This window comes from Aulonocara sp. 'chitande type north' Nkhata Bay, linkage group LG1 (genome assembly GCF_057382095.1).
Source record: "Aulonocara sp. 'chitande type north' Nkhata Bay isolate Kocher_YH1m ecotype deep benthic linkage group LG1, A_spYH_male_GT1.1, whole genome shotgun sequence".
Lineage (NCBI taxonomy): Eukaryota > Metazoa > Chordata > Actinopteri > Cichliformes > Cichlidae > Aulonocara > Aulonocara sp. 'chitande type north' Nkhata Bay.
The window spans coordinates 23,731,593-23,745,015 of record NC_141344.1 but is presented as its reverse complement, the minus strand read 5'-3'; the positions used below and the strand labels follow the sequence as shown (position 1 = coordinate 23,745,015).

The window sequence follows — 13,423 nt, the reverse complement described above, 5'->3', positions numbered from 1 at the left end:
GTGTGTGTTTGTTTTTTATGTGTCAACATCTTCTGATGTGCATTTCATATATGCCTGCATAGATGGAGCACAAGTAAATATTATCTTGTGTACAAAAAGATACTGTTAATCTGTTCTCAAACTTCATGGTTTAAAAGAACCGCAGCTAATTAACCGCACACCAGAACAGGAATACATTTTAATATTGATCCCCTTATGTCTCTGGTGCTTTGTCTGTGTGCATACGTGTGTGTGTGTGTGTGTGTGTGTGTGTATGTGTGTGTGTGTGTGTGTGTGTGCGCGCGTGTGTATGCATGTGTGTGTATGTGAGTGCAGGCAAGAGTATGATTATGAATATTTTAAGAGCACATTTAACATGGCGAAGCCGGAGCAGGCTCGGTGAGGGATTTGCGCCTACTCTTCAGCTAATGACCCCAGGCGCTTCCAGCAAAGCTTCTTCATATTTTAAAGAAAGTCGATAGAGCTGCAGCCCAGTCAGCAGCATTAAGATTCATACAGACGCCACAGGGACCCTGAAAAAATTAATAACACGCGTGTCTAACAATCCTTCCTGCGATTTAGTGGAGCACCCAAGCTATCTGCCTAAAATGCAAATTAGTAATGAACACACAGATAAGATAAATTCTGAACACGCGTCCCCTACCCCTCAAGTCATTGCACAAATGCACTCTTACACCCACTCTTTCCTGCATCCCCTTTCAACAAACACACCCACCGCCACTTCTGACCAAAGGTATCCAAACACTCTTTGCACCGTGCTGCACTCTGTGATTTTACCATCTGTATTTCATCTGTCTCACCTTCACTCAGAAAGAGGAGAAAGCACAAATCCATTGGTTTTAAGAGACCCTGTGTATCACAACTGAACTCTCTCAAGCTATAATGAATTTTCAAGACTTCTCATCTGCAGATGTGCAGAGGCATTGACAGGTGCTCTCACTTTAAGGTTAGTCATTGTCTAGACTCCATCTCAGCAGCTCTTTACCCCTAGAAGTGTTTGCTGTGCTGCTGGTAGCCCTTTTTATCATCCAGCAAGATAGAGACACACACATGTAGTGTGTTTCTACAGAACCTACTCCTTTTTTATTGTAAAATTGTAAAAATTGTACAAATAAAAATTCTGGTTGACATTAGATTTTTGGTGGGCTCACCATATAGTTTTCTTAATTTTTACCCTGCTTTGTTTTGTTTTTGTAAGTGTAAAAAAAAAAAAGTAAAGGCAAGTATATAAAGTAAATAACTAAAATAAAAGAAATCTGAAGGCGTTGATTATTTCCACAGGTATCAGAAACAGACTTCAACAAAAGCTAATGAGGCTGCCCTGCGTGGATCTCTTTCTTCTGTATGTATCGTGTCAGTTATTTCTTTTCTTTCTCATAACGATTGTAACAAAAACAAGTAGACTTTTCAAAGACAAACAGTTACAGAGCACTGAACACAAAAAGACTAAAATAAATAACATTAAGTGCTATAACAGCTAATAAAAGGAGACGCTAAGACACAATGACATAAATAAAAGGAACATTATACTTTGTAAAAGAGTACATTTGTTGTTTTAAATCATTTTCCCCTGAGTAAACTCCATAAAATTAACAACAAAATAAAAATCTTCACATTTACTTTGGTTAAAAGAAATAAAACAAATTTAGTCATTGAGATAAACTAACTCAATATCTCACATTTGCAGTCTCTGTGTAGACTTCAAGTTGAAAAATCTATTGAATGCACATAAATGGGCTGAGTTTCAGGACTACCAGTAGGTGAGGTGTTGCACTGCAGTGGGTTTCCCTAAGAGTCAGGACACACAGTACAGCGGCAGGCTCTGCCCTCCCTGGGAGGCTAGACAGCATATGGCACTGTCTCCCAGAGAACAACACACCACCCGAGCATCCTGGCAGCCTCCGTGTGTGCGTTTCTCCCTGTGTCTATGTTATGTGTGTAGGGCAAGTGAGGGTGTGTGTAGCTGCTTATGCTGTGCTATGGGCATGTTTGTAGGAGATGGAGCAAGACAGATGGCTGCCAAGTAGAAAAATAAATTCAAAGAAACCCTATTGGAAAGCATGTATTGGAAATCTTTCTCTTGCGCAGTCACTTAAACCACACAGATATCAACATGGCAAACATTTTACAGACTTTGGGAAACAATGCGAACAGCCACCTCCTGGTGTGAACTCTACTTTTATCCAAGTTTCCTTATCAGCATGTTTCTAATCAAAAAGGTGACTGAAGAGAAAATGATTTCAGTTTACATCTGGTTGTAATACAGCACAACAGCATGTTACGCTTGTTTGAATGAGACGATTTAACACTTTGAATGTTTGCAGGCAGCGTAATGTTGACGATGCAGGACAGAGGGAGTGAGGTGAATGAGAAAGCCAGGCCGAGGCCCTGATTGTCCGTCTAGCAGAATAGTTTCCATTTCCATATGAGAGAGTTAAAAGGGAAAGAGGAGAATCAATAAGGCATTAGTGGAAAGCTATCAAAAAATTCTTGAGCAGTCTAAAGCCTATTACAGCCAGTAGGTCAGGAAGTTAGATAGAATTTATTTAGAGGGTGAGTAAGCTTAAGACTACAGTTAAATCAACTTTATTCTGTCCATTTGACCGCACCGTCTCCCTCAGTTATTCAGAGAACGTGTAAATTCCAGTTTCGGGCATTTTTATGTTCCCTTTTCTGTTCTACAGTGTTCACCCCCTGGATGGAGCTCGATATTTTGAGTGAGAACATCTATGCAGACAAACATATCTGCTCTCCATGAGGCATGAGTCCAAGTTGTGGTGCCAAACCACACAATGCACATCCACCGCACACAGCCACTTTAAATCCTCTGGTGGAGATATCACTCTCTAAGGCCATGATGAGAGGCTCATATAAGCAGCTCATCAGCAGCCTGTTTGCCCATATGTGCCTCACACCCCTTAGTCCCCAGTGAGTCCTGGCTCTGTGCAATGAAACCATCTCATCTGCCAACATGGACAACTTGAAGGAAAAAAACAATCCCTCTTCTACTTGGGTAATTTAAGGGCAACTTAAATGGCTAATGTTATAATCTGCATAGATAATGAAGTCAGTCCACCAAGTCAAGGGCCCACTCCAGAAGAAACAGAAACAGAAGAAATATAAAAGGTGCACATAGGGGTGGGAGGTATAAACGGTATACGGTAGAAACGATATAAATTTTATACCGCTCTACCACGATAGCGTATGTTGATGGTGTCATTAAGCTGCGCCTGTTTTGGTCGAAAGCATTGCAGCGGCTACAAACAACATCATCTGCAAATTATGCTGGGCGACAGTAATAGCAAAGAGACGAAGCACTTTTGGAAAATGAGGAAAGCCGAAACCTGAGCTTCCTCCACTTCCCTACCCCTCATCAAAGCATGTGCTAGATTTCGATGTCTCATTTTGGAAATTTGTGAGTTTTTTTTTTTTTTTTTTTCATTAATGCTGAATTCTCTCGCAGCTGCTCTATTCCCATGCTGTTGCAGTATATTAATGACTAACCTTGTATTGTGGATGGATTATCTCAGTTGTTTTCCTGACTGAAGTTCGGTCCGTTTACAGCATCCTGCCATGTGATTGCATATGCCCCTAACCACCAGAAACTCTCACATTAACTTTCATCAAGTGGAAAAAAGTTAGCGCTCATCCTCCAGCTTCACTGTGTTAATGTTATGCTAACATAAATGTGTAGCTAGCGATCGCGCAGCATCATTATATACCAGCTAGCCCAACTTCAGTAACCCTACAAAAGTCACTGCTGTTTAGTTTTCTGTCTTCATTTATGTTGGAAGTGATAGCAGAGCTGTACGTTTGAATTTTTCAGAAATCTCTCAGTCAGAACATGCTATATATATTTAGGTGGAAACTAGTGAGCTAACTTCTTGCTAACTTCTAACTTTGTTAAATGTAATAAATTCTGTTTTCATGGATGCCTGGATGTTAAACTTAATTGTTACACCTGGTAAAGCAGCAACGTTAATCATTTTATTAAAGAATTTAGGACCCAGATTACTCCGCGAGGCTCCTGACAGCCGTAATGCTCCGACAATCCATCAAGCGGTGCGGCTTCATAGCTTACCAAAGTCGAACTAAAACATTTTTTGACAGATTTCTGTGCGCTGTGTAGCACATAAAATCGGTTCGAGGTCAGTAAGCACAACCAGAATTCATACATAAGGCACACTGTCGATTTTTGAGAAAATGAAAGGATTTTAAGTGTGCCTTACAGTGTGTAAAATACATTATACAGAAGAAAAAAATATATCGCGATATATATCGTTACCGCACATGCTTCAAATTATACCGTGATATGGATTTTAGGCCATATTGCCCAGCCCTAGGTGCACATTCAATAAAAATTAGTTAATGAGACAGATGCAGACTCAGGATGACAAACTGAGGCCAGTATAGAAAAGAAGGAGGCACAAATTAATTTCACGTCATCAGATAATCAAATCTGATGAAACACGTCTGACTCAGGGGAGGAAAAGAAGCAGAAGAAGCAGTGATGACATATGCTATGGGAAGCAGACAGACAGGAGAGCAGGGTCCAGTGTCATATCTGCAGTGTGTCTGCAGGTCCCGCGCGGCGATGGTTCGCTTATCCCCCTGCCACCACACATATGTTTGGGACATGGAACAGTTGGATGTGGCCGAGGGCAAAAATGGGTCAGACTGACACAGATGGAGAAAAAAACTCCCACTGGGTCACTGTCAGATGACTAACACCCACAGAAAAAAAAGTGAGAATGTGTGTGTGTGTGTGTGTGTGTGTGTGTGTGTGTGTTTGTATGTGTTCTAGTGAGTGATTTATTCAACTTTTGACAGATTTTAACAGCTTGCCAACAACGTTGCTCTCGAAACAAGGATGAAAAAATACTAACACAACAAGTTTTGAATTCAAATTGGGTCAGGCAGTTCTCGAGTAGCCGAGAGAAGAACATGAACTCTGCAGAAAGCGAGGGAATAGCAAGAATTTCTCGTGTTTCATTTGGCCTTTTGCCGTCTTAATGTCTCTTCCCTTCTCTGCCTGCCTTCACTTTACCTAATGTATAAACATAAACAAAAAATATGTGATCGATAACTTGACTGGGTGCCCATAATGTCATTAAAACTCAACAAGGCTCGTTGTAAACACAATGTAATTTTTTCATCTTCTTCTTCTTTTTGGATCACTACTAACAGCCTTGGATGGAAGAAGAGCTGACATTTGGGATAAACTGAAACATTTGGGTTTTTGCCACGAGGTGTTCAGCGCAAGAAAAATCAATTGAGAGTTCAGGAAATCCCCCAAACCTTTCTGGAATGATGGAGAAGAGCTGGCATTAAATGCAGCTCAGCTATGAAACAGCAGACGATATGATTTGTGACAAGAGTTTAAAAAAAACTACAGAGCTTTAAACAAATTAACATCAGGGAATACTGTCTATGGGCTTTATGATCACATCTCCCAAAGATTTCCACTTCCATTTGGAGGTAATCTTCCTAACCTTTGCCATCAATCCATGATGTCACAGCTGAAATGAATTCAAAAAACCTCAGATAAATGCCCTCAGTTGTCAAAACCTCCATTAGAACTGGAATGTAAGGCGGTAATTGTAGAGTTGAAAGGTCCATTTGTTCATTATCAAAATGGTAGTGAGATTCCTTTCAGAGTAATCCTTGGCTTTTCGATTTGCCTATTCAACGCTATTTCCCAACACAATAAGACATGCTGATTCCGCTGTATGAAGATCCCTAAGCTCAAATTCCTATGTCCTTCAGAAAGCTGTGTCACTGCCTCTTAAATGTGTCTTTTTCTCAATTTGGTTTTTCTTATTTTGAAGCTTTCAAATCTATTTTTGTCAAGCAAAAGCTTCCAGTTGCATCTGCTGCTTCTATCACAAGCCTTTAACTTTCCCTTAAAGTGAACCGCACCATCGCGCAAGGACACCCATGTCCCTTTGCGCAGGACACAAGCAACGTCGTCAACCGTGCATTAGCATGTGGGTGGCATGTGCTCCGTGAGGCAGTCATATGTTTACATCCAATCTCTTGGATGAAAGTCAAGTTTGCAGCTGCAGCCTCGGAATAATTCATCGCTCGCCTTTTTTACCCAGGAGGAGCCACAGGTAGTTGATGAAGTGGCAGTGCCAAGACTCCCAACTGGCGAAGACGAAGCGCAGCTGCCAGGAGTCAGCGTGGCCAGATGCCGCTGCTGATGTACCATGTGTTCCAAGCAGGGCAACAGTGTGTTTGTGTGTGAGCTGGGGTGGGAGGGGAAAGAACGGCACGCTTGCCAAGACATTCTCACATTGATGCCAACCTGACACATGCCTGGGTACTCCCCATGGTTTGTGTTACCATCTCAGCCACTCTCACAGATCTGTGGGGGGTCCCCTCTTTTCTCTTTTCCTCTGATGCCGTCCCTTGCCAAGATGAGAGTTGGCGCCTGCTTGCGGCCATCCTGCCCATCAGTGGCGAGATCCTTTAAGGTGTTCTTTTTTGAATGGCGCGCTGGCAGGAGGCCACCACAGCAGAATGCCAGCCTCTGCTTACTATATACTGCATCTAACCCTCGTTTTTCGCAATGTAGCCAAAACCGTAACTCCTTGCGATAGCCGTGTCTCATCCTTACATGACAAGCGTGTCTTTATTATCCTCCCCTGTTCATCCATCCCTGCATGTCACAAGTAGCTGTAAATAAATCTCTGGCTCAGATTCCCGTCCCCACATAACACACGTCGAAGACATGGCCAACTTCCAGGAAACAAATCCAAAAACACGGGTCTTCTGCGCCTTATTTCGTTACATCAGAGATGACATTCGGTCATTTTTGAGTTGAATCCTTCGAAAATCTGGCAGCGCCATCTGCGTCAGAAAAACACTGAAGACTCCAAATTCCCTACAAATAAAGGATTCTCTGGAAATTACATAGTTGCTGGGGTAGCATAGCATTCCCTTCAATAGCATTTTCCCTGCGAATGGGAACGAGTGGTCTTTGCCACTATTCCTGAGAGTGGAGGGGAGCACTGAGAAACAAAGGCTCCAGTTTTTAGGAACATGCCATCCTCGTTTGCAGTGTAGGGGGTTTGGGGAGGGAAGTGAAAACTTTTTGAACGTGTGCCATGTCTGTACCATTCTCTTATCTGAGGCCCGCGACTGCCAGCTGGCGGCTGAATGTGCCCACTTGCACTGTGATGATGAAGCCAGCCAAGCTAGTTGGCACACTGCGTGGTGGGACTGGCACGTGATCTAAAACACAGCACTGTGTGGAGCGGCTGCGTATACGTCCCGCTCTCCCCTCCCGTGTCCTCCTCTCTGGCGAGCAGCTTCTCCACTGGATCTGCAGGTCCTCAGTAAAGTGGGTGGAGGTTGTGCCAACAACTGCCAAGCTGAGTTAATAACCACGGGATGACAGAAAAACACAGCTCATGCTAGTTTGTTTATAATTAAGGATTTAGTTATCTGAAACTATATTTTTGTTGGCCTGATATTTAACTCATTTCTTATTATTGTTTTGCCCCTTTAATCATCAAAATAGGAAAATTAATTGAGTTTTAAAGCAGCAGTACAGTGATAGGCAGAGACAAGATCATAGGTTTTGCGTTGCTATATCCAGACATGCTTTGAATGTGTGATTGTCATTTTATTTTATGTAAGTTTTTATTTTGTAGACTAATAAAGTAAGATCATTAAAAATCATTTAAAACATTGTTCAAGGGTTATTAAAGCTGCGTATTTAAAGTGTCAACCACCCTGCAGAAACTGGCTTTGTGCTGTGTACTTACGAGACGGGAACTGTTTAAACCACTATTGTTTCAAACCGGACGCTTAATGTTGTGGCACTGTCCTTCACTCCAAGAAATGCCGACTATTATTGTAGGTAAGGTGAAAGTGAAATAGTTAACAGAGAAAGGTGTAGACAGTGAAACTGGGTGTTATTTTACGAGATATCGTTGTGTTTGTAGCCGTCAAACGCGGAGGTGTACCGTTCATGTCATGGCTGATGTCCGGTCACCTGTCCTCGCTGAATAAAGTGAAAGTCAGAGACGGTCAGAGTCACCTGGACTGAGCACAGTGGCGTTAAGATGAAGAGGTTATTTCGGTCGGTGGTCATCCTCGTCATCGTCCGTCCTCCTGTAACTTCACGGTGTTGCTGTTTAAAGCTGTTTAAGTCGACAAGTGACTGAATGATGTTAATGCTATTAAAGAGTCACGATGTTGTTAATCATTGATTAAAATAATAATTTAAATAATAATTTACAATAATAGCGCAATATATGTTAAGTAACTACTATAACAGTGAAAGCTTAACTGACCGATTTTTAGAATTTTAGAAAAATCCCCAGCCTGGAGAAGTCATTTCTGTTGAAGTCAGGGGCATTTTCAAGCTTTTTCTTTCTATCAGTTGGAGCCATTTCAAATAGATGCATCTAGAGAATTCCTTGAGTAATTTTAAGTATTCGGGTAAATATCCGCTACTGTGACGGGAAATCTGTAGCAAAGGTCAATATAAAACACCCAGGCCTTGAAATTGGGAGCACTGATTTCCACATATGAGGTGTACTCTGTACCATGAAACTATTCAAATCATAATTTCTTAAAGATCAAATCAAAATCAGTTCTTTATGCTAATATGTCATTATTGTTGATGAATTCTCAACCATAGTTTTATAGAAAAAAATATTTTTATTTTTAATTCCAGTTGTAGTTGTTATTTATTTGCATTCCTTAAAAGAAAAAAGTCGTTTTAGTGTGTGAATGTTCCATAATTTCTCTGACTTGGCTCATAGGAAAACATGAATTGGTTTTGTATTGCCTGTTTAATAATAATATATTTTTCGTCATGTTTTCTTGTTTTTATGACAAAAAAACAAGTTATTGTGATATTCCAAAAATATAAAACCACCTAAAAAAATCTAGAAAGGCTTTTGTCTTGTAGTCTAAAACTTGTGGTGGTGTTCAGCCCCCCTTCCCATAAATAATTTTTAGAAAGAGTCATATGTTTAGTTTAACATTAGTTTAATTCATATGTTCAGGCAGCATTCATGATCCCAGAGTGTATATTCTTGTAGTTTAAAGTATTTGGTCAGCTGACATGGATTGACCCATAAACCATTAACTATATAGAGTACAAAGGTTAATGTTCATTGTGTGTTTGTCTCAGACTGCTGTGTGAATGAGATTGATCCTTTATGAGTTATATTTTTTGCATTGCCACCACCCTTTCTTGGATGTTATAGTCCCTGCTGTTACTGCTCTACCATGTGGTGAAGCAACCTGTCAGAAAGCTCTGAGTGGTGTCCCAGTACAAGTCCCTGAGGATTAAAGGCCTCAGGTCAAAAGTCATTCAGAGCTTTTTTATAAGAGTGGTTGTGTTACTAGCCTCAGGTATTTGAAATTGCCCAGCGTCTGCGGTTTCACAGCGTGTTTTTCAGGACTCTACTTATTTTGAAATAATACATTCAAAAATGTATCTCACAAAATGGGTCAAAACTTCTCAGTTAAAACATTTTTTTATTTATTCACAACATTTTACACGTCAAACCAACACCATTTGAAACTGTCTGATAGTGTCTGAGGCTGTCACTGTCACAGTTCTTGCACGCTGCAATATTAAATAGCATTGTCTATGCTTAGATACTAAGGTTGCAGACACACTATCTAACACAGCGTGCTTGTTTACTGTAAATACCAGGCTGATAAGAAATCTCAGTGCAGCCAGTGTAAAAATGCCACGTTAAAATGTCAGCCAACACAGTGAAAGAAGGCCCGTTTCTCTAACAACCGATCCAACTGCCTAATTAATGATCTGAAGAAAATGTCGATGTCTCACTAAAAATTTCATTATCATCATTCACGGGTTCAATTTCTTATACGCTGGTGACAGATGTGCTAAAGTCCTGTGTGTTTTTTGAGTGATGCCACGTGGTCTCACTCCCTTTCTTCCTCTATCCCAGATGTGTTCTGCTACCAAACTTTGGCACTGAGTGAAACGGTGCTCAGTAGTACTGATGTAATTCAGCCAGTGACTGTCTGTATCTCTGAGTGATTCCTGTAATTATTTTGGAAATAATATATGAAAAATTCAAACACTGGTGGAACCAGATCATCTTCTTTGTTCCTTAATTAAACAGTTATTTATTTTATCAAGCTGACCACATCAGTGCGCTTGTTTTGTATTCGTAACCATCAACCAGCAGATCTACAAAAACCCAAAACTAGTGGTTAATCAGATGGTTAATTGTCACAGAAAGAATCCCTGGTGATCAAAGTTAATTGGCTTTATGACTTTGTGTGTTGCTTCATCAAACTAAGCGCAAATGTTTTTCACTTCAACCCACAGATATTCACTATGAGCAGATGTAAGATACTGATGATGGAGCCGTAATGAGCTTCTAACTGTGGAGCGTATAAACAACTAAAAGTCAAACATGCTGCCAGGATGTATAACCGCTACTTGCCACTATTTGAAGTGGACTTTGCCTCACTGGAAACCTGCCTTTTCCTTAACTTATTGTCCATTGGAGCCAGGGCAATGGATTTTAAGACAGGCAGGTCTGAGAAAGGCTCATAGCTGGACTACAGCACCTTCATCAAGGCTAAACCAGAAGCCGGTGTTTTCCAGAGCTCCAGTGTATGGAGAAAAGCTTGCAGTCATAGACAGCAGTGGTAGCCACAGCTACAAGCAGCTGTACTGCCGCAGTTTAGGTCTTGCAAATAGAATCGGTACAGCTCTGAACTCAGACTTTGGAGGTCTGGAAGGAAAACGCGTCTCCTTCCTGTGTGCTAATGATGCCTCCTATACAGTAGCACAGTGGGCCACTTGGATGAGTGGTGGGACGGCGGTGCCACTCTACCGAAAACACCCACCGGCAGAACTGGAGTACATCATTTCTGATTCCCAGACTTCGCTGCTGCTGGCAGCGGACCCCTACACTGAAACCCTCGAACCTCTGGCACAGAAGCTCGGGCTGCCGTGTCTGAAGCTGCCCCCTACTTCTGACCTGGATGCTTTAAGTGAGGAAGACGCACAGGAGAAGGAGACAGCCATCACAGACTGGGCTGATCTACCAGCTATGATCATCTACACCAGTGGAACAACAGGGCGACCCAAAGGGGTTCTGCATACACACGGCAGCGTCCAAGCAATGGTAAATTATGTCTATTAATTACACTGGAGCCAAAGTAAATTAAGCTATTAGCTTTTCTGTTTTTTTTATCATAGGGTTATGGGTCTCTTAAATTAGACCTTTTAACAGTGCATTCATGGTTTGCTGTAAGCTATGTGAATGTACAACTAAAATCAGTTTATGTCAGTTATTTATTAAATGTTTAGGTTTTATTTGTGTTCTTCTAATGTATAAGTCCTTAATAACAGTATTCAATAAAAAATAAGTCCTATCTTATTGTAAGATTTCATAATTGTTGCTTGGAAAGATTATTTTTATAAGGAAGGAAGGTTTTTGCTGGATTTCTGTTTACATTTTTTCTTTTGTAAAGTCAGTTTTATTTATACAACTGAAAATTTTAAACAAAGAAAAGGTTAATTAAGCTTCATTTATTGGGAAAAAAATAAATTTGACGGAAGGCCTGACGAATAATTTTGTTTGGCATTAAACTACAGAAGTGCATCTGTTTAAATCATTTGATGTTTTTGGCCATCAATGTGACTTCATAGAAAATTAAAGTTCCTGTGAGGGGGGGAGACGTGAAGGTAAATTTCTGTTTACGTTATTTTGTACAGGCAACCAGATTCAGTGTTCTACATGCATGTTGGTGATGCTCATGTACACAAATGTCAGAATTAATTTAATGATTCAAAGAGTCATAACACAAGCCAGCAGCCATGTACGACCAGGAGACGTCTTTTGTTTTTTGCCCTGATGACATTTAGTACTCTGACACTGTTCATGATGCTCATCTCTTTAAATACCATTATGCACAATATGTTGGACACAGCGCACTGTAGTGATCACATTCACTGCAGGCATTTTTTTTTTCAAAAAAACCTGACGTTACCTCTCAAAAAATAAAAAAACAAAAAACCAGACAGACTCACTTAATTATTCACTCACTCAGTTTTCCAGACCGACCAGATTCAAGTGAAGTTCTGCCTCCTTTTAGAGTGATTTAATTTTCCACACTGCCAGGCATGTAGGTCAGTTTCACTTAAAATTGCACAGAAAAACTTCAGGAGATCTTTAATGGCATAAATTAGTGATTATTCAGGAAGCACAGTGGGGAAAAAACGAGGGTGATGCTAATCAGGGAATATGTCTCCTGGGGGTGTCTAAACAGTTCTTTAATTTAAGAAGAAAATCATAGATACAGTTTATAGATCTGCATGTGTTAGTTTTGTGATGTTCTCACTGAGATTTGTGTCAATATAACCAATAATAGATAAGCTGAATATGAAGTTAGATGGGGTTTTTTTTTACCTATATTTAAGTCCTGGTTTCACAAAGTTTAGACCTTGAAACATTTTAACAAAATTAATAAATAATAATACTTTTATTGGTGGCATAGTTTAAAAATTATGTGTGTGTATTGTTTACATGACCGTGGCCATTTCCATGTAATGCTAAGCAGGTCCTTAGTCTGATGGTTTCATTACTAGAGTGATTGTAGGAAATGTTTTTGCCTTTCAGCGTTGAAGCATCATATAAGAAAAAGATTTGTTCAAATGAAATTTTTTGAGCAAATCAAACTAAAAAGAGAATTATGGAAAGTGTAAAGTACTAATCATTTTTATAGTAAAGTTAATAGACTAAAAAACTAGATGCTTTTCCTTTTTTCAGAATTTAATATTAATAAAGCTCAACAGCGGTGTTATGTCTGTTTGTCCACTTATATTTGAGTCACTGAAAATGGGGGATTGCATTACATTTAAAGATGAAAATCTGCACTTCAGTCTCATTTGTGGTCATCTGTGGCGATGTGAATAGACAAAAATTATAAAATTGTGTCAGTGTCAAAGAACTTATGGACCTAACTGTATATGTTGGACTTGCACTGATGTTTAAGCTACCCTTAATTAAGAGCAGCAGAGCATCGATGATAAACTTTAGAATATGTTGTTCTTTTTTGTGTTTTGTTTGCCCAGCACAGAGGGAGAAATTACTGTTGATGAGGTGTTTACAGATTTCTACACCAGCAGCCACCTCAGTGGAGTGGAGTGGGGTTAGGTTATAATGATTTTTAGTATTATTGTGCTTTTTGGCTGTAACCAGTTTCACAGGGATCTCTTGACTTTGTCGGACCTCATACGTGCACAGGTGGAAATTAGCTGGGTGCCAAAAGTTCAGCAAGTAAACAACATCACAAAAAATACAGTAAATCAGACACGTAATTATATGTTATTTTTAATAAAATGCCTTTTTAAAAGTTATTTTTCCCAATTTTAATGCAGTAAACAAAACAAATACAATAAAAGGGA

General features: G+C 40.0%; 1 protein-coding gene across 3 annotated transcripts in view; it reads left to right on the top strand.

Annotated features, from left to right (window-relative positions):
- The first annotated feature begins 7,809 nt into the window (after positions 1-7,809).
- acsf3 (acyl-CoA synthetase family member 3) overlaps positions 7,810-13,423 on the top strand; it is a 53,902-nt gene continuing 48,288 nt past the window's right edge. For 2 of the 3 annotated variants that reach the window (XR_015128828.1, XM_086289235.1), the window contains exons 1-2: positions 7,810-7,867; positions 10,331-11,138. Coding sequence is in view for 2 of the 3 variants with exons in the window: in XM_086289235.1 (XP_086145361.1) it covers positions 10,419-11,138 (720 nt within the window). In the remaining variant the exon portion in view is untranslated. The remainder of the gene's footprint in view (positions 7,868-10,330; positions 11,139-13,423) is intronic. The other variant, XM_086289243.1, reaches the window with a different exon arrangement.